The 25,640-nt window shown below is 35.1% G+C and overlaps 1 protein-coding gene across 1 annotated transcript; it reads right to left on the reverse strand.

The window, feature by feature from the left end:
* Positions 1 to 1,828: 1,828 nt before the first annotated feature.
* Positions 1,829 to 24,482, reverse strand: LOC113234037 (contactin-associated protein like 5-1). Its single transcript, XM_026469260.1, has 30 exons — positions 24,190 to 24,482; positions 21,200 to 21,334; positions 17,650 to 17,881; positions 16,797 to 16,933; positions 15,904 to 16,055; positions 15,675 to 15,738; positions 14,759 to 15,043; positions 12,138 to 12,244; positions 10,451 to 11,068; positions 10,180 to 10,360; positions 9,992 to 10,109; positions 9,759 to 9,907; positions 9,393 to 9,598; positions 9,102 to 9,313; positions 8,724 to 8,938; positions 8,474 to 8,647; positions 8,148 to 8,373; positions 7,734 to 7,981; positions 7,229 to 7,657; positions 6,785 to 6,985; positions 6,361 to 6,578; positions 6,201 to 6,280; positions 6,009 to 6,121; positions 5,578 to 5,781; positions 5,086 to 5,282; positions 4,411 to 4,563; positions 4,130 to 4,246; positions 3,523 to 3,661; positions 2,883 to 3,088; positions 1,829 to 1,942 (listed from the first exon to the last, which is right to left on the reverse strand). The coding sequence occupies exons 2-30, from the start codon at positions 21,309 to 21,311 to the stop codon at positions 1,829 to 1,831; spliced, it is 5,607 nt and encodes a 1,868-aa protein (XP_026325045.1). The 5' UTR covers positions 21,312 to 21,334; positions 24,190 to 24,482.
* Positions 24,483 to 25,640: the final 1,158 nt, after the last annotated feature.

Genomic DNA, 25,640 nt, shown 5'->3' on the forward strand with positions numbered 1-25,640 from the left:
ATCTAAGGATGTAAACAAATTTTTGCTTAAGAAAGGTCAGGTCATTAGCCTTCTACTATTCTAGACACATTATAATATATTTACAAAGACTGCGAAGCATAGAGGTGTTTTGCGTACTATAAATGACGCTATTGTAGTCGTAAAATAGTAATGTGTTTTAATTTGGTCGAGTTATTACTTATTTGATAGTAATTGTCGGACGGAGAACGGGGGTAGGCACCCAGTTCCGAATCCGAAAAATGACGGTCCGAAATGGCACAGGGATTATTTTATCTGTAGGTGTGATATTGGAATTTTCTCGGATTCAAATCGGACTTAGTGATAAGCGACATCCGAAGTCGGTCCGAGTTTTCTAAATGTGTACAATCCGAGGATTCGGAACCAATGCAAATCGGATGTAGTGCGTAAACGCGTTAGTTGGTTCGTACAGCTTAGTTTTAACAATCGTTCAGGACTCTTTTTTATTTAGCAGGAACTTTGCTCGTCTAATAATACGAATGAGTGTTTGATTTTTCTTTCTTTCTAATACTTACTAAAAATAGCACGTGTTGTCACGTCATTATCAGTGTAATTCGTTTGCACTTATATATAAAAACATCCAGTATATAACCAGAAATAGAGACGAAATAAGGGCCATATATTCCTGGTAACACATTAGCGATACAGCTCTTATAAATATCAACTCCCGTTTGCATTGAAATATAGACAGGCCAACTACTGACCTGTGTGTACATCTCCGTATCTTCCAATATATATACATATATATATAATCCAAAAAATATAATCTCAGTACAGAGTACTAAAAAACCGACCTCAAAAGTACGTGGAATTACGTCTATTTGCTAAGTTTCATTGAAATATCCCCTAGTTCGCCACTATACAGGACTTGATACTGGAGATAATAAAAATAGGTTCTCACTACGACACTACTCAAAGTATATCGAGGGAAAAACGCCTTGAATTGATGAAATAGCAAAATCAACTAAATAATTGCTAAAAGTAATTGCTCCTAAATTAAAGTTAGGCGCTATTTATAAAAATTAATCTTCATGCGTGAACAGCCACCCTTTGAGGTGGATGATTTCCTTCAAAATGAAATGGGACCACTATGGAAGTACCTCCTTTCCAACAAAAAAAGAATCATGAAAATCGGTTCACAAATACCGGATTTATCGCGTAACATACATACAAAAAAAAAGAAAAAAAAAACATGCAGTCGAATTGAGAACCTCCTCCTTTTTTGAAGTCAGTTAAAAAATATTCTGTATTAATTGTTATAAAGGTAATATCTCTAACAATGCCGTGCTGTTCTATTCGCTGGTGTAGGAAAAACAGCAAAACATCTAATTACGAAACAAACGGAATCACATTTCATCGGTAAATAAATATTGAATATGTAACTTTGAAATTTTCGTCCATTATAGCATAGCTCAAATTAACTGATCGATTTGAAGTGAAACAGTTGACGATACTCGTCAATTGTTTCGAACTCGGGCTAGCCAATCGGAGCGCAGTTGTCACAGTAATGATATGGCAGAATAGTTTTCAAACAAATTAAATGACATTTCGTCTCTATTTCTGGTTATATACTCGATGTATAAAAACAACGGAAATAGCAACGGTATCTATGTACGCACAACGGCACATCAGACTACACATTTTTCTTCGAAAATCGCCTTCATTGCAATGGAACAAGATATACGTCAATGTGTAGCTTGATGTGCTGGCGTGTGTACTTACGCTTAATAGTTTAAAGTCTTTGGGAAATCGTAAATAAATGAACGCTACAAACATAAAAAAATGTATTGCTTAATTCTATAAAAAACTATTAAGCGGTAGAGGTTAAAAGTTCGTTGGAGCCATCTTCATCAATTTTGTAAGGTAGTTGTGATGTTAATGTTGGTGGTCCTTTGTTTGAATCTTTATAGGGTCTATGAGGATTCTAAAACAGAAGAATATTTTTAATATATTGGCTAGTGATTCTTACATCAAGAAGTTTTTTTATGCGAACATAGTTGAATTTTGAATCCGCATACAACATTAACTAGTTTACAATCCTTAGTGTAATAAAGGCCACATCTGCACAGAAAGATTTACGAAATTAATCTAGATCTTTTTTATGCTTTAATAGGAGAGTTATAAAATTTCACAAACACGTAATTTGTTTCATGTAGTTTGTATTATTTTTATGACTTTCACGTGATAAAACCACTTTTGACGTATGATCGCGTGTTTCTTTGTTATACCAAGGGTGCGATCGCCAGACAGGAAGGCAAAGTGTAAGTACGTCTTGTGTGGAGGCACATTTCGTGCACCCTAGAGGACTTATGATCTTAAGTTATACGGCCAAGCATTGTCGATATTAAGGATATTTTCTGTTTGATATTTCGCCTATGTCCCAATGAACTAGCTGCCACTAGTCTGGATGTGTAAAGGCTGAACAGTGCTAGAGACGGTCTAGTCCGCTTTTAGAATAATACGATGCGTTTTAGACCACTACCCCAAAAGATTGGAAAGTGCTACAAATAAGCCACATTTTTTTGTAACTTGGCAAAATGTATATATTTTGTTGACTTTAGATGCCAGAGAGAGACTGCAATTTTAATTAGCAATTCTCAAATATTTCGCTATTGGAATTATCTTATTTTGGTTTGAATGGCTGGTCTAGTTTAGAGATTAATTATTCAAAAAACTCTCACAAAATTGGCTAGCCTTTCACAAAACTTTCGGGGAGAATTTTAATAATAATTCCTCATAGCTCCCGTATTGTTACTGAGGCTAGCGTAAATACTCCTTTGTACAAGACAATGTTTGGCATAAATAAGACTTTTTGAATATTTTATTATAAGATTATCTTCTAAATAATAAATAACCGTTTTTACCGAATTGTCTGAATTATCTTGACTGTCCACTTGTTCGTCTGCTTTCGTGTTACAAGTATCTTCTTCATTATTAGAGTTCAAGAGTTTGTTGTCAGTGTGAGCAATGTTAATATTCTCATTTTTTTCTTCCTTCTCTCGTTCATCCTCTTCGTTTTCTAGGGTTTCATCCTTTTCTTCTAATAGTTCAAGTGCGTTATCAGCGATATCTATGAAAAGGTTAATTTAACTGTGGCATGTGAAAAAGGATATGAATGGGTCTACAAATGAAATAACACTTATATCACTACTAACAGTATTAATCGCATACAAAACTCACAAGCAAGACACCACAGTAGAAAACAGTACTAATAATCAAGTGGTTAAGGGTGATTCGTTGTACGATAGGTAAGACATATAGGTGTGCCATAGTGGTTTGTTGGAAAATATTCTTCGCGATTATAGACAGCGATAAACTTCTAATCGTTTGTAAAGTTTATCCTGTGGCTATACATAAACGTGGAGCAGTATGTGATTTCGATTCATTGTCGAAACTAGAATATGGATTAACATCTTCAAGTATTTGCTTTGTGGATCTGCAGTTCCACTTATATACTTAGGTATATTTTATAATTGGGAAGGTATGAATTAGTAATTTATTTACCTCTAAATCTTAAAGATCCTCTTCGACTCGATGGTTTTTCTTCACCAGGCACTTCTACTATAATTGTAGGAAGTGCATCAATCGTCACACCATTGGCTTTCTTTTCACCGTCCTTTTTGGCATCTTCATCTTTGTTCAGCTGAAAAATAAATATACAGTATGTTTGTTTATGTAAAATGAAAGCTCATGCTCAAATTATATTACAACAACCATTATGGTGATTCTTCTTAAAAATATAGATTTGAATTCAAGAAAAAATATTATTTCGAGATTAGGTAAACGAACTATACTTTATGGAGGACCAAGCTTGCGGTGGATTTTCAATAGGGTATTTGAAATAATAATGTGTTTAAAATCTACTGCTTATTCAGAAGGTCTTCCTCTGAGAAGAACAAGCATGAAATTTGACGTGTGGCTCTTGCTAAATTCTCATTTTATTTCATATAAAAGAGTGTTTACCGTGCGATAAACTTTTCATCGGGATCTGGTTGCCCTACGCCTATTTATTTTTTGGTCTTATCGGTAAACTACAGAAATTTAGCCACAGAAACTCTTCACCAGCTGTTAGTATGGTTTCTGTGCAGTTACTTTTCAATTTTACACTTACTTGCAAAAACGAAATGCTTGGTTCCTGACGTTTCATTGCTTTTTCTTTATCTCTCATGATTCTTTCGTCGGTTTCTTTCTCCAGGCGCAATCTATGGGCTTTGTTAGTTTTCCACATCTGAAATATACATTTCATTATACTTTATTGTACATACTTACCTCCATTATCTTATCCAAGATTTTGTACCTTTTAATAGTTCCTATGTACACATGTAAGTAATCTGAACAAAAATGAAGTGTAACAAAATCTTAAATTTCGGAACTTATTTCTACAATACATACATGATAAGCACAGTAGCACAATCCAAGTAGGAAAATAACAATCAAAGCAATAAATATTTTGTCTGTATTTTCTTCCTCATCATCTGGTTGTTGGTATAAAGAGTCGTAAGGGATTCTTGACGGAGGATCTTCGACCCAAGTTTTGTCAACGCTCTGTAATAAAAGCGAGTAAAATTTAAAGACTACGCAGATAATTTCTATTAAGTAAAGAGCAAGAGAATTTGTGATTCTGGCATCGTATTGTGGATTAACTTTTAACTGCCTCCGTGGCCGAACGGTCACCATGCCGGACTGCCACGCAGAGGTCCCAGGTTCGATTCCCGGGCCGAGAGAAATATTTGTATAGCCTACATTTATTTCTCTCGTGAGTTTGGGTGTAATTTGTGGTTGTTTATGTGTGTGTCCATGGCACCCGCGACACAGGGTTTCCCTAGTGCGGGGCTATGTTGATTGTGAGCGTTATTATTATTATTATTATTATTATCTTACTTATCGGGCAAAAATTTGGTTTTAACAAACGGCGCCCAGTTAATAAAACGAGGTGCTATTTGCATTCTCTTGTTGTCATCCCTGTTATCTAAAATATTTAATGTTTGTAAAGGAAGTTCGAAGAAGATAGAGTAATGTTGGACCTCTAAAAAATAAAGATTGTGAATACCTAGCATATCCACTTACAATGAGGAAACTTCCATTATGCGTAGCACCCAGCTGATCCCGTTCCGGCCAAGTCTCGTCAAAATCAGCTGAACATTGCGCACTTCTAACTCCTTGAGCATTAACCACATTAACCTTTTCAGCGTCTGACCGTGTGTACAGCATGTATTCTTCTAAAGGTTTCATACTGCCAAGATCGTTTACTTCTACTAGAATGTCTGTGTTAATTCCAAGTCACATCAGTAAAGTTGTTGCGTGAAATTCAATTATTTCAACTTTTTAGAAAAACTAAACTTCTTGGGTACACAAAGGGTACCCTTTGGAACCTAATGACGGTGTTGTGGAAAGACTTTTTATTTATTATGTCAGTTTAATTTTTTCCAGTTGCTATTGTTAACGTTAGTATTATTGATTTGTTTACGTTTTAAATAAATTTGTAAAGTACTTAGCTTCACTTTATAGTGTAAGTTCAGTATTGTTAGGAAATCTTAGATCTTATAAAAATAAACTTACTAGAAAGACATCCATTATACCCCTTATAAATTTTAAGTCTTGGGTCAGTAGTGTTAAGACCACCGACCTGGACTTCGTTAGAACCTACATCCAGAGCTTCCCATAAGTCTTGAGGTGGTAGTTTCTCTAAAGGAACTTCAATTCTGTCTATGAGAAGTTTGGCTTCGTGACCTAATCTTGTGTAGTAGACTGTATGTCTTGCTCCTGGAAAGTAAGGATTCTTTAAGTTAAGCATTAAATTTAATTGATTTTTACTGAGTTGTAAATATACACTGCCTTGAACGAACACGTGGTCACCGAGTTCTGTTCAGATACGAGTAATAAATAGATTTTGTGATCGCATCTTAAATGAAAATTATATTCCACCCTCTTTTAATATAAAATATCAGGTGTCAAGATCTACGTTTTAGTTAAATACATTACTTATTTACCATTTAAAAAAATCCTATTCTTAACTTCAGCTCCATATGCTGCTTCCTCCTGATCTTCTTCAAATTTAAGATAACCGTCTTGTGTTATTGCCACCAAAAGATAGTAACTACGTCTGAAACCAAACAAGAAATAAGTATTCAAATATAGTCCTTAACTTTGAAAGAAATCAAATCAGATATTAAAATACTTACTTGTTTTCTGTTTGCACTAATAACAAAACGGTGTTTTTCTGACGAAGGTCATTGCTGGAGAAGGCTAGTTTAATTTTTACCTAAAAAACAGTTTGCTAGGAATTTAATATGACCACGTACGTAATACTCTTTTTTATTTTTATTCCTATTACAGTCTTACCTTGAGAATAGGTCCAGAGAGAATAAATTTGCGCCTCAATATACTTTCTCCATTAAAATCAGCGCCTTTTTCTTCCATACAATATTCCCCAAAGTAACTGGTCAACTCACAGTTGCATGTACTCTCTTGTTTTGTAAAGTTTTCCGTACAAACCCCTCCATTTTTGCATGGTTCCGAGTCACACTTCATGTTGCACTCTGGTAGAACACCTGCTAGGTCTGAAGAGCAAAAAATGTTCACCGTTTAGTTTCTCAAGTAATTATTTATGTATTTAGAACTTTTTTTTTTTAATTTGACAAAATTTCTGTTTTCGAAAACATACGTATCCGACAGCGTTTATTTGTTTCTTTAGTTTATCCAACTGATAAAAATATCACAATCCCAAAATACCTATTGCTCAAATCATTAAACAAATGGTTGTTACCAGGATTTTCTTCTTGTGCTTTCCTAGACAAATCCACAACGTGATCAGCGATTTTAAATCCTCTGACACACCCCACATACCCTCCTTGTGGCAATTCAAGAGCCCTAGCTGCCAAATGTAAGGAGTAGTTATCGTAACCGCCAAGATTCATTTGAAAATAATCTGTCGGTGGTGCTGGAGGTCTTTGTGGACGGATTACTTCTGGAAAGCAATATGACGTGTTCTATATTCTGCATGAAACTATCTAATTCTTGCATACTTCTTTCAATGCTCAGACGTGTATCCAATGATTTTAATGATGGGGAAAAATAAAGACGAATAGCAGCAGTAGATTACTTTGAACAAATGAAGCTATCCTTGTAACAAATTTTATTACGATTCGAATTTTGACTGAGACATTCTGTATGAACAGTGAAAGAAATACTGCTCCCCAACCTAACTCACCTAATTCTGGATTTATCCACGGTTTATTTGTATAATTACTTAAAAGCACAGGTGCTTTATCAATCGTTGTATTCTTATCATTCACGTGTAACGTAGTAGTATTTTCCGTTCTTATAATAGCTATCTGTACACTTTCGCCTTTATTGATCTTTTCATGTGTCACATTAATTTGAATTATTTCATCTTTATAGTTAAAAAGATATATGATTTGTGTACCATTGTGTATGAATAAATGTATGAAGTTATTTAAATTATCGTTAGCATATAGAACTAATGAGTTATTGTCGTAAGTTCTAAGATTCATAAGAACATTCTCTGTCATCATTTTCTTCAATCTGTGCTTTTCTGCATCCGTTGCATTGTCTACTAAGTAATTCTTCTTTAAATAAGCTTCTTTGGTTTGAAATGTTAAAGCTTTTTTGTTTATGTCTGTAAAAGTAAAGGAAGGAATTAACTAAGTCAATCACTTACTTTATTTAATTTTTTGATTATAGCTCTTACTTACTTTCTTCACAATGTCTACCCAAATGCGACCAAGGATTTTTACAAATACATTCGTAACTTGACCATAGCTCCTTGCAAATAGCTTTATTTTGACAAGGATTCGGTACACACGATGGTTTACAGTCTTTTATAATTTCTGACAAGTGGACAGACATGTAACTGTAGATGTCGAGGATTTCCCCATTTACTACGAGGCCTCTGAAACATCCTATGAGGCCTTGGTTTACTGCGGATTTTTTTAAGTGTTCACTGCAAGTAAAAACAATGCTGACATAGAGATATTATAACAAAACAGGCAAAAATTGCGAATTCAAATAAGAAACAGTAACCGGAAGACAGTAAAAATCAAGATAGGGAGTTGTATGAAGTGCTTACAAACGTTCTAGAACCCAAATGCAAGTAATGATTGACTTACGCAGTAGCTCCACCAATGAACATAGACCCTTCAAACGGTCCAAACTCTTCTTCCAATAATAGATTCAGCATCTGATACTCTGTGTTCAACATAAACCTGACATGATAGAAGTTGTAATCTATCCAGATTTTGTGCCATTCTCCACCATTAAGCTTACGTTTTGAGTTTATCACTAGTTTCCTTGTAGTACCAGTGTTTAATGTAAAGTTAAACGTAAGCTCGTGCTCTATATTGTAATAACGAATAAAATACAATTTATATAAATAATGAAAACAGAAAATGTTCATACAATTGTTTAGTTTTTTATTGTCTTTTTTGTAACTTACCGCTTGTCAATGCGACCATAAACGACGGATAATTGGGTCGTATAGGAGGTTGAAATAACAGGATAGCGCTGGTCCCTGTGGTTCTAAAGCTGAAGGCAATGTCGCCCTTTCTCCAACCGGGTACTTCGATGTATGATTGTGAGGTTGTAAAGGTTACCACGTACCGTTGAGTATCTGAGAAGAATTGAGAGTATTTCTGCATATGTTCTGAGAAGCAGTTAACACAGCAATCTAATAAGAGTGAACTAACTCGTTTCCACACATTCCAAAGGTCCTAGAGTGATTCTCCCTTGAGCTTCTTCAGTTAGATCTTTCTGTTGTAAAAAGAACATCTCCGTGATGCCCAAACTCCTTGGATCTACCAAAGTGCCTTCATCAGAATGCCACTTGTTCTCGTTGGCATCGCAATTGCAGGACTGGGTAGGATTAACGCAAGTTGCGTTGACTCCACAGGGGCAGTACCCTCTGTAAGTAAGTCTACTTGATGAATTAAAGTGTTAGAAGATCAAATATGGATATGGATATTTTTAAGTAATTTTACATGAACTGACAATTGAAATTGTTATGTTCATCCATCAAAAATAATACATGAAAAAAAAAAAGAATAAGTTCTTCTATTACTACCTACCTGGACACATTTCCCAAGAAATCCACCGTGTCATTCGATGAGGATATGAACCACGTTGCACTGTGCAACTCCAAAGGCGCCATTAAGCAGTCATACTTAATAAATTGTCGACAGTACAAGGAGTGGGAGATGAGTTCTTGTAGCATTTCTGCTGTAAACTCTCTGTATTTTATTCTAAAACTGAAATCTTGACCCGAGGATGACCGAACATCCTGAAAAAACAAAAATGAAATACTTACGCAACTATAACTAGGTTACAAATCCTTAATATAAAGTTATCTTATCACTAACCACTTGACTAGGTAAGTTATGTTCAACCACAGTAATAGAAGAATCAGCTTCAATCTCTCTGAATTCGCATTTCACATGAGCTGGTGGAAATTTTCCATTACCATCAATGTCGATGAGGTAAACATCATTTCTCGTATAACCAAGAAGAGCAAGCTCTTCACAGGTTTTTCTGAATGTCGCGAAGTGACAGTTTTCGCCAATATAGCCTGAAAGCGAACGATGTTCAATGAGTTTTTATGTCGGAATTTACAAAGAATTAGAATTTAGCTTTATGCTGAATTGTGTCAGCTAGGCATGGAGCGCAGTGAATAAAAAAATTAAAGAAAATTAATTGTGCAAATGTGGACAAATTATTTATTAAGTTACCTGTATTGTCGCAGTTGCAAATAACTCTATCTTCTCTAATGGAACAGATGCCGCCATGTTCACAAGTATTCGGTCTCGTACAAGGATCCACGTATCGGCAATCATCAATCGCAACTTCACCCACTACTCTTTCTGTGTTTATGACGAATCTGTAATTGAAAACAAAAGCATATGCGTGCGTGTGGCATATTTTGTGAGTGAACCTAAATTACTCATACTTAACATTTCTTTACCTGGGTTCAATTAGAAGGCCATTGATTTTAATGTTTCTCATACATCCAATCAAGCCTAAGTTCGCTGATTTGAGTCCACTGCCAATCACTATTTTATCTTGAAGTTGAAAATCAAGACCTGTAAAAAAATAATTTGGCTATCTATTTTGAATATGTGACGTATTATAGAATTCATTCCAGTTTCTTACCAAACATTTGTGCGGGTTTGTTGTGATGATCAACAGTCAACTTTATTCTTCCTTTCCTATAGTCTAGTTCTACGGTATGCCAATCATTGCTTACGTTAAATTTAACAGATTTCAGTACTGTAACGTTTTTGCCAACATCTGGTACCAATTCGAATCTTATTTCTTCTTTAACCATTCGTACCTAAAAATTTGGAATTTTCCATTACTTTAATCCCTTAATACTGATACTTAAAAAATTATTATGTCCATTTTAGTCTAAAAGTAGTTTTACCTCCCAATAACCTTGTCCCGATGTAATCTGGCTGTAAGCCAATACAGCCATATTCTTACTTGTTTTGAACTCGAAACCTAAATTAATACTTTGACTTTGGTTGAGAGGCCACCAAATATGGGACGTTGCAAAAGGGTAAGTAATTGGAATTACTTCGATATCTATTTCTTCAAACTCTGGATCCACGAGAACTCCTATGTAATGTACTTTAGGATTACTTTGTTTTAGTTCATAAAGTATGGAGACGTCGTTATAATAAACGTACTTCAAATTTCCAGCAAAATTGTTAAAAGACTTCAATCCTTTCATTTTATGTAAATCAGGTCCTCCGCATATGTAGATTTCTGGGTCAATGTAAACGTATTTAGCATTGCCTGGTATTTCGTATGTTGCGGTTATATCATCTAGGTAAACGAATACGGTTTGTTCTTGCAGTAACACTGTTAAATTGTGCCATTTATTATTATTCACATGCACACCTAGATAATCTTCTACGGGGCCATCTCCAAAGTCTATTTGTATTGCAACTTTTTCTCGATGAATTGACAGAGCAATATAATGATGTTTGTCATCTATTTGACCGCTTGCATAGAACAAGGCTGAGTCATCGAACCGGGTCTGAAAATCAATATAAAATGCCTTATTAAGTACCTGTCTTGCCTTATTGTAATAAAGTCTTAGTTTTAGCGCGGTCCTCTGTTTAGCAACGCAAATTCTAGATATGAATTGTCTGGTTGGACTTGAAAATAGAGGTCGATAAATGTGTTGATACTAATTGTATTTATATAATATAGCTAGGTCTTTATATTTAGCGGGCATTAAACACTTCAATTAATGACCATTTTGATAGAAAATATTTTGTAAGTGTAATGATACTCAAAATCCAAACATATTTTCCAGGCCATAGAACAATACCTGTTCAATTATTTGCTTGATCGCTCTGAGGGCTCTAGAAAAGTTCGTTTCCCTAATTGGATACGGAAAATTGGACACGGGATCTTTTACATAATGCCTAGCGGGCTTAAAAGCTATACTGAGGTAGTTACAATTTGCATTTCGTGACGTAAGGAATGTTATTTGTAATGGAATTATGCAAACCAAATAAAAAGTACAACCTTTACATTTAAGTAACGTTTCGACAACGTTACCTCACTCCTAATCGGTTGATTGAAGTAATTTGGTCTCACTTCTACTCGACACCACATCGATTTTCAAATTTGTTAATTACGGTTTTATAATATCTTACATATAAACTAAGAGGATTTTTTTAACTATTTCGAAATAAAATGTAGAACAATTTGAATTACAATTTCTGGTTAAGAATGCATTTTTAGTAATACTTATTGTAAATGACGTAATGCAAAATTTTTAACAAAGAATTTTGAGACATAATACTTGTTTTTGCGCTCGAGGCAGATTTAATGCGAAATTTTGATCTTTTTATAAAGTACACGTTTTCCTCAGCAATGAAAAATTATGTGTACAGCGAACAGCAGGGGTTTAAATTTAAACTCAATTCTATACTGTTAACGATAAAAATGATTTAAAATCCTAACTTTGGTGTATTTATTGGTCTGAAACACTTTGAGTTCATCGTACCCTTGTCAGATGGACTACCCAAGAAGGATATAATGTTTCACAGTTCACTAATTAAATTAAGATTGAGATGTAAATTAAGTTATTTTACCTTAAAATGCAAGCTGACCCTGGTGTTGGTGGAATGAACTCGATCTTTCCAATCATACACGCGATACGAGACGTAACTGGATCCCCGTAATGTCAACACCGTTGCCGCTGTGTTATAAATACTTTATAAATTCATTTGGATAAACATAACTTATATTGTAGTAGCAGTAGAGCTCCTTGTGAAGCTGCTTGTGAAAGAGTTCGTCCAGGGAAGTACTGCCATCTTTCCTATTTCTGCCGCCAAGCAGCAATGTTAGCATTACTGTGTTCTGGTTTTGAAGGGTAAGGGTGCTACTGAAATTACGGGCACATGGAACTTGTCAACTTATGTCTCAGAGTGACGGGCGCAGTGACAGTGCCCCTCCGATCTTTGCGATTTAAAGTTCTGAGTGGCACTGCACCTGTTATGGACAGCCGTATAGCGTATCACCAGGCGCACGACTTGTTCGTTCCTTCACTTATCTTACCTTAGTGTATCTTACCATCATGATTTGTTCATCCTGTCTCTTGATATTATAAAAAAGTTATATATTCGAATGATAAAAATGTCACTTATATATTCGAATGGTAAAAATGTGAACTTTACTTATTAAGACATTATTTCTTTGTACATTTTTTACTTGATATACCGCATTTGAATGGTGTTCTTTGTATGTATTATATGATACACAAGTAGTCATTTCTAAAATAGCATAGGTGTACCTATATACTAAAGAAACACCCTTCGTGTAGTAAAGTCACATCTGCAAAATTATAATTTTTCGGGAGAGAGGTTTATAGATTCTACGAACGAAATTAGTCGACAATTTTTTGGTGTTTAAATAGAGTTATAAACTTTCACGCTATAAGTACATAATTTGTTTCATGTAGTTTGTACCATTTTTGTGACTTTTGACGTTACATCACATCACATGTTGCTTTATTATACCAAAGGTGCGAACTATTGTAGAATCTTTCAGTAGACAAAACAAATCAGATCTAAGGGGCAAGTTTAACATACTAATTCGTGTGAAAAGTATGGTTATAAAAAACAATTTCGTTCCGTGGCTTAGTTGGTATAGCGTCTGGCACGGTATGCAAGAAGACGTCGGTTCGAATCCGACCGGATCGAAGGAATTTTTTCTGAGTGTTTTTTCTGAGTGTTCGATCTTTGTATTAATAATTATATAAAAAACAATTTCAATTTCAAACTCGTGTGTCAAAAAGTGAACAAACACCTACAAAATAAAAAACCGGCCTAAGACAGGAGACGTGAAAAAATAAAAGTAGGTAAGTACTTATTTTAACAACTAGCATTTAATAAATGGCGATCTTGGAATGTAACACATATGACGTAATCAATATCTAAACTCGATTAACGAAAGTGATACTTCCTAAGTGAAATAAAAAGCTTACGGCGATTGAAATTTTATTTTCAATTACTGCTTTTTCTTATTTCATTAAACTGGTTTTGAAATGGATGAAAGTGAAAGAATTAACGAGATCTGAAAGTTTTATTTTTGCTGTAATAAGAAATCTCGTTGCTCATAAAATTATTAAATTAGATGAAAAAAATCATTAGTAGCATATTGATTAGACGCGTTCAGATTGGTACCTTACAATCAAATTTTCATCATTGCTGTTTATAACGATTACGCCACAGTTTTATTGAAATTGGTAATGGGTCGTATCGTATATAAACGCTTATTCAGACGCAGCATTATCGGTATAGCTCCCAGAGAGCTGATACAATTTATAATTATTGAGCTAAATGGTTGATTGGTAAAACAAGGAACGTAAATTTAATCGTTTTGGCTCGTAAATAAAATGATGATGTAACGAATATCAATAGATAGCCAGTGAAAGTAACCACGTCTAAACTGGGTCCATTTTTATGGAGATCGTAATTAAGTTAAAACAAAGGAGTGTCAGATAATTAATGAAGATAGCATTTAGGTGATTGTCATTATGCAATTTCTTATACAACGTTTAACTCTCTGACGTAAACTGTTTTCAAAATTCTGTTCACATGGTTTTTAATTTGTTGATGTAATTTGCTATCGATCTTTTAACCTCAGTAAATTTACGTCAAATAAAAATCAATTAAAGTTTTTAAAAACTCTTTTGATTTTTGGAAAGTCTGCTGTCTGCTGGTGAAATTACAATTACATGGGACTTATCGACTTATATCTCAGTGTGACGGGCGCAGTGGCAGTGCCCCTAATATTTTTGCGATATAAAGTTCTGAGTGGCACTGCAATGACTGACTATGGACAGATGTGTCGCTTACCATCAGGCACACGACTTGTTCGTCCCGTCAGTTGGTATAATAAAAAAAAAGTTTTTTGTGATCAGTTCATTATCGATGAGATCCAGCTTATTTATAATAGTGTAACTTGAATATGTGACATTATATAAAAAAATTGCCGTAACAATATAGATGCCTTGATCCAGAATTATTTATAGTAGTGTGACTTGAAAATGTGGCATAATTAAAAAGCCAGTATGCCACAGCCTTGAATTCACTAAAACAATGGTGAATAATTACGTGACAATACATGGTGATTCCTAAATATGTTAAATTGTTATTAAACATTATAGCTGACAATAACTCAGACGATGAAAGGTCATAATCATACTTACTAAATACATCACACAAATGCTCTTCATACAAAGTTCCAAAACAGTCGCATCGATAACCATTATACTCATTTATACATCTAGAACCTTCAAAACATAGATTTTCCACTGTTCTGCATCTGTCAATACAGCCCTCTTTAACGTTTTCGTGTTTAGTAGCGATCAGTGGTACGATTGGAAGAAGATCTGAGGCAGCTTTACCAGAACTAAGGACCATGTCACTAATACAGCCTACGAAGGATTCTATGATGTATTTGACTCCATGGAGTTTTTCTTCCGAGCTCAGTCCTGTAAAAAAAAATAGAGGTCATATGATTTCCTCTTGTTATTTCTTCTTTCATTTTGTTTAAGGCATTGACTATTAAGTTGCTATATTATCTAGTACTCTACATTATTACCGATGTACTTTACCGCCTTCTCTCAAGAGAGTTTTAGGTCATAGTCTAGCACGCGGGCAAGTTATGGACTTCACACAACACCAAGAATTGAACCTTCTTGGCAAGTGTTTTTCCCAATCAGCGGGAGATATTGTTACTAAATATCCACAGACGTACGTAGTAGCTACTTCGAAAATAAAAGCACTCCACAAGTACACATGTTTTGTTTAGACTCCTTTTCAGTTAACATACATACCATCTTTCTGAGGTATGGATTATGGATCTTAACCCGAATCCTGAGGAACCCCTTTCGTCTCTACTCGCATCAGTCTTCTCATACTACTGATCTGGTTTGTTTTAAGATCATTCTCAAACTGGTTGATGATATATAATTGCCGAGTGAACCGAGGGAAAGTGTATCTAAAGTGCAAGGAAACCGTATCTAAAGATATCTAAAGATACGGTTTCCTTGCACTTTTTTGTGAAAATAAAAAGAAGAAAAGTGGCTAGTAAACGCACATATCCGAAACGAATAAACTTACCTCCAATAAGAATAACTGATGTCAAATTATCCGTAATGCCATAATTTGTATCAAAACTGAGACCCTGAAAAAAATGAGGTAGTTAATTCCAAATTGGGACAATTACTGCTACTGCTTCGGTATAATGAACACCATCTCATTTAGCAACCGAATTGACAAGGTTGGTTTTCAAGGTTACGTGATAACCTTTCGATCGCGGTAAAGAAAAGTGAGAAAGAATAAGTCTTACCTTCAAATAGACTTCTTCTTTGAGCTGATCTACTTTGGCAATAAGTCTAGCGCCATGAACGTCTATGGTGACTACAACATTGTGCCATTGATCTCTGTTCAGAGCTCTACCGACTGTTACAGAAGTTAGATGTTTACCGAATACATGGACCACTGAAAGTATTATATATGGCGTATTAAAACCATAAAATATTTATTTAGATTTCTGTGATTAAAACTTTGGTGGGTACAGTAGCATCAATGCCGACAATGGTCTAAGTTGACTCTCTGAAGTATTACTTATGAACAGAGGCGGCAGTCGGTTAAAACTCAATCAACCTGCCCGGATTTTAACAGGATTTTTACCCAAAGCGGGTTTTACCTCATTTCTGCCCAAAAATCGAAGGCGGAAACAGCGAATACGGAATTTGATATAATTCCATACTTATTGTAAATTTTAACTTTGTTTAGACGAAAAAGAGGCAAGTTCACAAAAGTTGCAATCCTGTGGAATCTCACTAATGAGAATGCACTTACGATCTAACGATTTCTTGTATCGATTAATTTCAATACGATTTTAAAGCCAATCGATTCAATAGAAAGGCAAATTGAGTCAAAGCAATAAACATTTTGTATTAATATCATTAATTTGAACAAAACTCGATTTACAAAAATCATTTAGATGTAAATAATTTTTACCGTTGAAATCGGGCGTTAATGGGTTTTAACCCGATTTGAACCCGGCCTTAACACGGCGGGTTAAAATTCGGGCGCTTGTAAATTTATTTAAAGTCGCATTAACCTAGAAGTATATCAACACAAAAAAGAAAAGCAGTTGAAGTGTTTTTGGAACATCGTATTTGTACAGTAGGCATCTATTTGAAGTGGGTAAGTGTGTTGAAAATTATCAATTACCTTTGAGTTCACCTTTTTCTACAATAACATACAAAGCGTATGGCGGCATTTTAAAAACTGGGTTCTTGACATTATGGTAAACTAATAATCCATGAGGTAGTCTTGTGCGAAATTTGAACGATATTTCTCTGCATAACCTGAAATAACACAACATGTTTAAATATATTTAAAATTTGTTCGATGATCGTATACCACACAATAAAACTACGATAAAAATTGACTGTTCTTGGCCGTCGTCTTCATAAAGTCACAAAGGGGCAATGTATACGCTTCTTTAATGAGATTTGGGCTGATATTTGAAATTTGCCATTTAAGAGGCTTAAAGCTATAGTGAAACAACTTCTGCATACGTGGATGATAAAAAATCCTTTGCAAAAAATCCCTTTTGGCTCTTGCAGATTGTTTTATCTCATCGTAATTGTAACAAATATTGACAATGATGAATTTATACAAATGTTTCTTATTCTTCTCAGGGGACACTGGCTTACAAATGAGTAGTAGATTTTAATGAATGTGACAATTTCAAATGTAATTTGGTTATGTATTGAAAATGTATGAAATACTTTCATAGATTTCTCTTAGATGGCGCTACGGCTAAAAAGTTCCGACAACAAGTAGGTACATAGAAAAATTCGTGAGGTACGCTGGTTCGTTCCGTGGCTTAGTTGTCATAGCGTCTGGCATAGTTTGCTAGAGGACGTCGGTTCGAATCCGGCCGGATTGAAGGAATTTTTCGTGTGTAAGTAAGTGTTCGATCATTGTATTAATAAGACATCTTTTTTTTAGGCAGTATAAGATACTTACATTCGTCATGCGAATACATCGTAGCTTTTAAAAAAAAATATGAACTTACCTCAACTGGAATCTTTGTATAACATCTCCATCAAGTTGTATGAAAGTATTATTCTTTGCAAACATGAAAGTCGTGTGATGTCCCGTTTCAGCAAAGGTCAGAAACCGATCTCTATCGCTGGGAGGTATAGGTGGTATTGCTGTGGCATACGTGTAAGTCGATATGTTGACTGTAGTTGCTTTTGATGATGCTAATGATGTTGATGTTAGGGAAAGCGTTGTAGGTGGTTGAACTGGAATTAAATACGCAAGTCTGTGTAAGGGAAAAAAATTAACTCATAATTCAGGCTGTATAGAAGTTGGCATGTAACAAAATAAGTATAGTTTCACTGTGTCCAGACAAACATTACGCAACATTACATTCATTATAAACATACTGAAGTGTATATATGTATTATATATGTCGGAATCGTCAGGGTGTACAATTGAATCTTCAGACATCGTGTGGGCAGATTTAGGAATCGTGCTATGAGATTACGTTTACGTAACACTGTATATTTTAATCATATATATAAACCTTTAAATATATAAATCTTTGAAATCGAATAACAACTTGTACTTTCTATTAATTTTAACGATCAAATTAGGCACTAGGTGAAACGTAGGCCAGTTTAGAGGCAGCGTATGTGCAGGCGGAGAATCCAACCACCACGGTGTCCTCTCTCGTCTACCACCACTGTTCCTCAGACTCCGTCGAGGTCCACCGGCAGAGGGAGCGCATGATACACTATGTAACCAGCAGGTTTTTGTCCATGCTCATCATGAGCATGCGTTTCCGACATACACATTCATTCACATGAGGTTCAACAAACTAAACTAGGTGTATGTTTTGATTAAATTACATGGGTCGCTACCCATATATACATACATATATTATTATTATGATTTACAGTAGAGCTATCATTTATCGTCGAGTTACTTTTAATGAAAGTGAAGTGCACTCTTACAGTAAAAATTGAAAGGGCCATCTTATAAAAATCTTAATACTGTATCTAGGAAGCAGTTTTTAAGGTACGTACAAACTTGAGTCACGAATTTGTGATTCGCGTGACCCTTTTCTGGACTAAATGCGTGACACAGGTATTAAGTGGTGACTCTTTTAGGTTCAAAGAAACCTTTATTAATGGCAGCTGGGTTAAAATATGCAATTAGTGCTCTCCTGGAACGGATAACCATCTTGCTTTACGTGCAAGCTAGAATTAAGAAAATGTTTAATTCATAATTACGTCATGGTGTAATTTTCCTTCATAAGTAACTTTAAAGCTATGTACATTATATTCTTCACATTCTCAGGGCCATGATGGCTGAAATAAATCTTGATTACAGTAATAGGATAGAATATTAGACTACCAAACACGGAATCAGTTTTAAATGCATCCGGAAACTGACTTGATTATTATTAAATATATATACAATTAAACTGTCTCCGTAGTCGAACGGCTACCATGCTGTTCTGCCACACAGAGATCCGGGGTTCAATTCCTGTTCCGGAAGAAATATTTGTATGGCCTAAGTTTAGGTCTACATTTAGCTGGTTAAACCACTAAGTTTTTGCCTAGCGATAAACAACAGCCGATTTTTGTAAAACTTTTCTTGAAATTGAGTCAATAAATAAAAAAAAATATTTCGTGAGCTTGGATGCAATTAATTTGTGGTTGTCTATGTGTGTCCATTGTACCCGCGATATAGGGCTTCCCAAGTGCGGGGCTAGGAGTGTGAGCGTTATTTATTTTATTATTAGTATTAAAGGACTATAATAATTAACTGCCTGCGTGGCCGAACGGCTACCACGCCGGAAAGCAGTGGTCACAGGTTCGATTCCCGGGCCGGGAAAAATATTTGTATAGCCTACATTTAATTCTCTCCTGCGTTTGGGTGTAATTTGTGATTCTCTATGTGTGTATCCATGGCACCCGCGACACAGGATTTCCCTAGTGCGGGGCTATGTTAAGTATATGCGTTATTATTATTATTAATAAAATCAAACCTTGGGTGTAATAAAGCCACATGTGATACGTAATATATACGAATATACGAATAATGTCAAAAATGTTTTTATCACATGACAGTCATAAAAATAATACGAACTACATGAGACAAATTATGCATATGTGAAATTTCGGAACTATAATACAGGGTGATTTGTTAAAATACTAACAACCTCCCAGGATTGTATTACTAACACCATACACAACAACATTTGTTCCATGACTTTTACAAAACAAAATAAATGTGTCAAAAATAAATTTTTACGTTTTTATTGTACTATCTGACACTTTTTAGATCTGTATTTGATCCTCTTCTTCATGAGCCATCTTCTAATGAAGGTCGGCTATCATGATGGCAATTAGAACTTTGGACACTGCAACTCTGAATAATGATCGGGTGCTCCTATTGAACCAGTGGCGCAAATTTCTGAGCTAGGACATTGTCCTTCTTCCTACTCCTCTCTTTCCTCGTATTTTGCCATGAATCATTAATTATATTTGGTAGTTTTGTATTATATTAACTGTATTTGGTAGTAAACGTAAGCTGTAACGTCATGTCCGATGACTCCGCATTTTTAGTTTAGAGCGATATATATTATATATATGTATATATATATTGAAACATTTTTATTTTTGTATGAAAGTAACATCTGATTAATTATTAAGAGCCTATGCGCACGGCGTATTTTAAACAAGGCGTTTAAGGAATACGCGTTTACGGCGCCGTAAACCGTGTCAATTTTAGAGACCACGGGGACGCCCGAACCCCCTCGGAGATGGCCACCTGGTCCTCCCCTCCGGTCGCCAACCGGCAAGGTGGAGCATTCCGGGATTTTTCGTTGGGTGGCGGGGCAGCCTTTCACGGGTGGCTTTAGTGTCTCGAGGGTAAACGCAACCTTGATGTTTTTTTAGTTTTCTGACGCTTTTAAACAATTGTCTGGGTGACAATAGAAAAATATCTGAAAAAACCGGGTAACCGGTTAACCGAGACTTCATAACCGAAAAAACCGGTTTCAAAATCACTCAGCTGTTGCATGCCCTACGCGTCATACGTACACGCGCCGCAGACGCGCTGTAGTGAATCGAATCGAACGTGGGCAAACATCGCATTGCGAGCAAGAAACTTCTATACTACTCTTAGAATTTCATGGAGTTGCTTTATTTCAAAACTACCTGAAATTAACAAACAGAACTAAAATTAAAACTATCTCTTATTAAAATGCGCGATACATACGCGGCTACAGCGCGTCTGCGGATCGTATACGCGCAGATGACGCGTGGTTACGGCGCGTATATAATACGCAGTGTGCATAGGCTCCAAAAGTTATGGAACAAAAGTTGTTTTTATGATGTTAGTAATATAGTCCTGCGAGGTTGTTAGTATTTTACATATGTATAACACTGTATATTATGTGAAATTTCATAGCTCTACTATTGAGCATAAATTGTTATTTATTTATTAATTTGGTTGGTAGAATCTTTAAACTTTTCTCCTGAAGAGTTGTCATTTTGCAGACGTGGCTTCATTACACAAAGGGTGCGAAATAATCAATTATATTTCACCTTTGTCTTCAGGAGCTAAATCAACCGGCAGACTCGATTGAACATCAGCTAGTCGATAGAAAAATAACAACATGATTGTGTTTATTCCGCCTCTTTGCCACAGCGTCCCCATTTCGCTTCGTTGATTTCATTTATCTGGAATTTTATAATTTCTCTTTCATATCGTTTTCACATTACGTATCTCTAAATAATGTGCGCTCTGAATTTTAGTAGAATAAGCTAGTATCTAGCTATTAGCTCGTTGTAAAAGAGTTCACTTTTACTTCGGGGTTTACTTCCGTTCTATGTCCGACATCCGTCCCAAACAATTACTGTCAAATATAATACTCGACCAAGTTAAAAAATAATTACAAGTATGAAGATTCATTCGAATCATGCGCTTTTTAATGTGGTATTACTTATTTAATAGCAATTGTTTTGGACAGACGTCGGACTTAGAATGGGAGTTTGCTTCTGTCGCCTGGCAGTAATGTGAGCATTGTTGAGTCTCGGTTTTGAAGGGAACTTTATGGGCGCCTTTAAAATAAACGATTATGGAAGCGCTGCAGTGGCGCCACTGTCGTGTCATGCGCCACTTTTGCAGTCACAATTAGTGAACTAAAAATTACCGAAGCATTACAAACGCGGTTGCTTAGCCAGAGTCGCACCTCTGCAGTGCTTCTACAGGCGTAAAATTTGAAGATGTGTCTCAGGATGACGAGTGCAGTGGCAGTGACTCCCAGATCCTTAAAACTATGAGTGGCAGTGTAATTGTTATGGGCAAGTGAGTCGCTTATCACCAATCACGATCTATTCTTCACGTCAAAGTTAAAGTCAATGTCAAATAATCATTTATTCCATAGGTAAAATAAATTTACACAAAACGTCACTTTTAAGCTACTGCTCGTTCACTATGCTGTCTTCCCTGAGAAGAACGAGCAAGAAACTCTAGGGACTGCTCTTTTCAAATAAACTTAAATGCTATGGAATACACTTTGACTCAAATATCTGTGGAATCTAGAGCCATGTCGTCTTTTCATACATCTTTATCTAACACGTAGTCTTCAAGTAAAAATATTGGTAATGTAGGTTTAAACTTAGGAAAGGATAATTTTAGTATATGCTCCGGAATCTTATTGTAAAAACGTATACAGTTCCTCATAAACGAGTCGTTTACCTTAGTTAAACGAAATTGTGGTACTATGAATTTGGACTTAGTTCTAATGTTAATATTATTTCATATCAATACAATTTCTTTCTTGACGTCACTTGATAAGTATCATAAATCATAATCGTAATTAATAAACTTTATTACTTGGTTTATTAGGTTTCCTCCAATTGAAAAATGTCCAAGAAACGCTTGGTGATGATGAGGAGAATGATTTCGATATTCGACTCGTTAGTAATTACTAATACTGTTATTCGAATGATAAATTAATAACCTACTAATTTCCGTATTCGAATGACATGAATGATCATTCATTAATAATTAGTATTATGAATCCATAGACTTCATAGAGCATTTCTGTCTAACCGTCTCTGATACGAAATACCGTAAATTTGACGGGAACAGGGATATTTTGATATGGACATAGTGAATGATCTGTAGGGCATTAGATCTCTGTGCAAGTTTAGCAGTATCTCGCGCTTTATGTCGCTCACGCGCTAGTCGCGCCCTGTCGTACTAGCCCTACTGGTGGAGTTCCGAGTAGTTTCGACATAATCATCATTAGACTCGTGTACCCGACTAAATGGTAGGGGCGTTCGGTATCGGCAATCATTCGACTTGAGACGAATGATTTTACTTGGATTCGACTTAAGCGAATAATTTGCCCATTTGAATGATTACTATTAGTAACATTCAAAATCGCGCATCGCTAATGAGGAGGTTGCGGTAGGATCAATTTTAAACGAATTTTTCTAAATTGGTTTCGGTGTGAGTGTTGTAAGTACACGGAAATGCCTAGTTCCAGATCAGGTATTGGTGTAGCTGTGACATTTTATTATTATTATTATCTATTTTAGACTCTCGCCACTCCCATGGCCTAAAGGGTTGATTTTGAATTTTTAAATGGAAGAGTATTCTTCGTCAATGACACAGTCGTCTGGGGTCAAAAAAAAAAAAAAAAGGTCATTCCAGTGAAAGAACGCGCGAGCAATACATGTCGTATCGAGTAGAACAGTTCTCTGCATTTCTGAATTATTATTATTTAGTTTAGACGCTCGCCTCTTCCAATGACTAAAGATTAGTTTTATTATTATTGTATGTTATCTTTAGTTTAATTTGGACTAGCGTGGATGTATTTTACATCAATCAATAATCGAATTAATTAATTTAAATTTAAATTCGTTAAAAAGATCGTTTTTTTATATTAGTTTATTCGCATAAAAGTAAAATTTATTTGCTGCATTGTTAAATACTTATAAATTTCATAGCTTATAATTACATACACAAGTTATTCGAAACTTTGCTGTCCATCACATTTTGTTATGTGTGTACCTACCGAAAACATCCATCGACTTTTGTTATTTAATTTAAAAGAGATTACTCATCATAATCTTTCTGAACAATGAATTTTTTTAAAAAACATACGTTGCTATACAAACTGTGGTATTTGAAACTTTATCTTACTGTATTGCAATAGGATTCAAAATACAAAAAAAATATATTTGCATAGGGTAGGGAGCGGAAGTATGGAATCAAAGTGTAGGCCGGTTAACGTCCAATATAAATTGGCCTCTCGCGTCCTTCTATTTTGTTACAAATCGCCCACATTTAAGACTCAGTTTAAAAGAAATCGGACAGGTCATCTAATAATGGGTGTTCTTTGGAAGTAAATTGGCTCAAGTAACCGCTTGTCTCGAGGTGGTTTCTTGGTTTTGTCATGTATTTTTCACCTTAACAAATAAACATAACAGTTTTATTATATTTCTACAACAAAGATAGAAATTTTTGAAAGAGGGAAAGAAAAGATGAAAACTCATACTTAAACGTTTAATTTAATACTTACTATGATACAGGCAGATGGATATCTCTTCTAATCAAAATAGACTTTAAAACGCATTGGACACAGTTGAAATTTCATAGACGCACACATTTCCCAATGTAGAAATAATTGTAACACAATTTATTGTAGATAACTGAAAAACAAAAGGCGATAAGAATTATTTGTAAACAACGCGTTCCATGTTTCAAATTCACTAAGCCACAGATAACGTTTCCTTTTTATGAAATAAGAGAAAAAGTTTCGTTTTATTTTTTTATACGAGTATTTTGAAGATCACGTATTGTTTGGACGTAGGTTCGCCCCCGGACTGCCACGAAGTACTGAGTTAAGCGTGTAATAGCGGCACAATTTGTTCTCGTGGGTCATACAGGAACATTCCCAAGCTCATGACACGGAATAGTAGTGGAGCATTTACGAACTCTTTTAGAAAGATTTTTTTGTATTTGTTATACTGACGTTCTTACCTATGAGATTGCTTGAGGCAAAAAAGAAAAGCAGGTAAATTATAGCATGGAACGTACGTTTTAGGGAATTATAATGTCTTAGTCGGTTATTATACAATAATAAATACATATTTTAGAGGGTGTATTAATTATTTATGTACCTACGTAAAATACTTGGACAGCATCAACGTCCTCTAATTGCGTCCGAAGGCATAGTAAGGATCACTGCTCCCCTAGTACTTTTCAGTGCCCACTGGGTAGGGGCTACATTGGTAAACTATGTTTTAGATTATATAACCAAAAACATTGCCATATACAAACTGCATTCTGTATGCAGAGTCTCGTTGCAAATTATAAAGGCACATATGTACTAATTAATCAAATTAGCTATTGCATCTTATGCGCAACACGACATCGTTATTTATAAATTGTAATTTGCACTGATTGGCATTGTGCTATTTAAACATGACTTTAAAAATGTATAGGGTAACACCAGACAGTCATTCGTCACGTTTTAATTTTGAGCCTAGCCTTATCAAAATAGAGTATATCTATCTTAAATTAAGGTAATAATGTGTGGATAAAACCTCCCCCTGGAGACTAGAAAGACTGCGTGCGTGAAGTCGACGCATACAACAACATGCAGTCCACACCGACTGTATACAACGAGACATAATTGGTTGCTGACTTAATTATATCAGTCAGCCAAAATAAAAAAATAATAATATCGAGTCATGACCGCCGACTTATTCTAAGCGGCATTGTTATCTAAACAGAGTTTTTTATTGCAAATGATGTTTTAAGCTATAACGGATAAGGACGCGTCGACATTTCCCGCCAAAATTATTTAATATTAAATATTATTATAATATTAAAATAGAAATTATAGCAAAAGCTAAGTTTATGGTTAGCACAACTGCTTTTTTATATATTTTAATTTAACCGACAGAATCAATATAAGAATCATAACGTAAGCAAGCTTACTTGCTATCGCAACCGATATACTGGTAT

Source organism: Hyposmocoma kahamanoa, unplaced genomic scaffold, assembly GCF_003589595.1.
Source record: "Hyposmocoma kahamanoa isolate Upper Pololo Valley unplaced genomic scaffold, ASM358959v1 81, whole genome shotgun sequence".
Lineage (NCBI taxonomy): Eukaryota > Metazoa > Arthropoda > Insecta > Lepidoptera > Cosmopterigidae > Hyposmocoma > Hyposmocoma kahamanoa.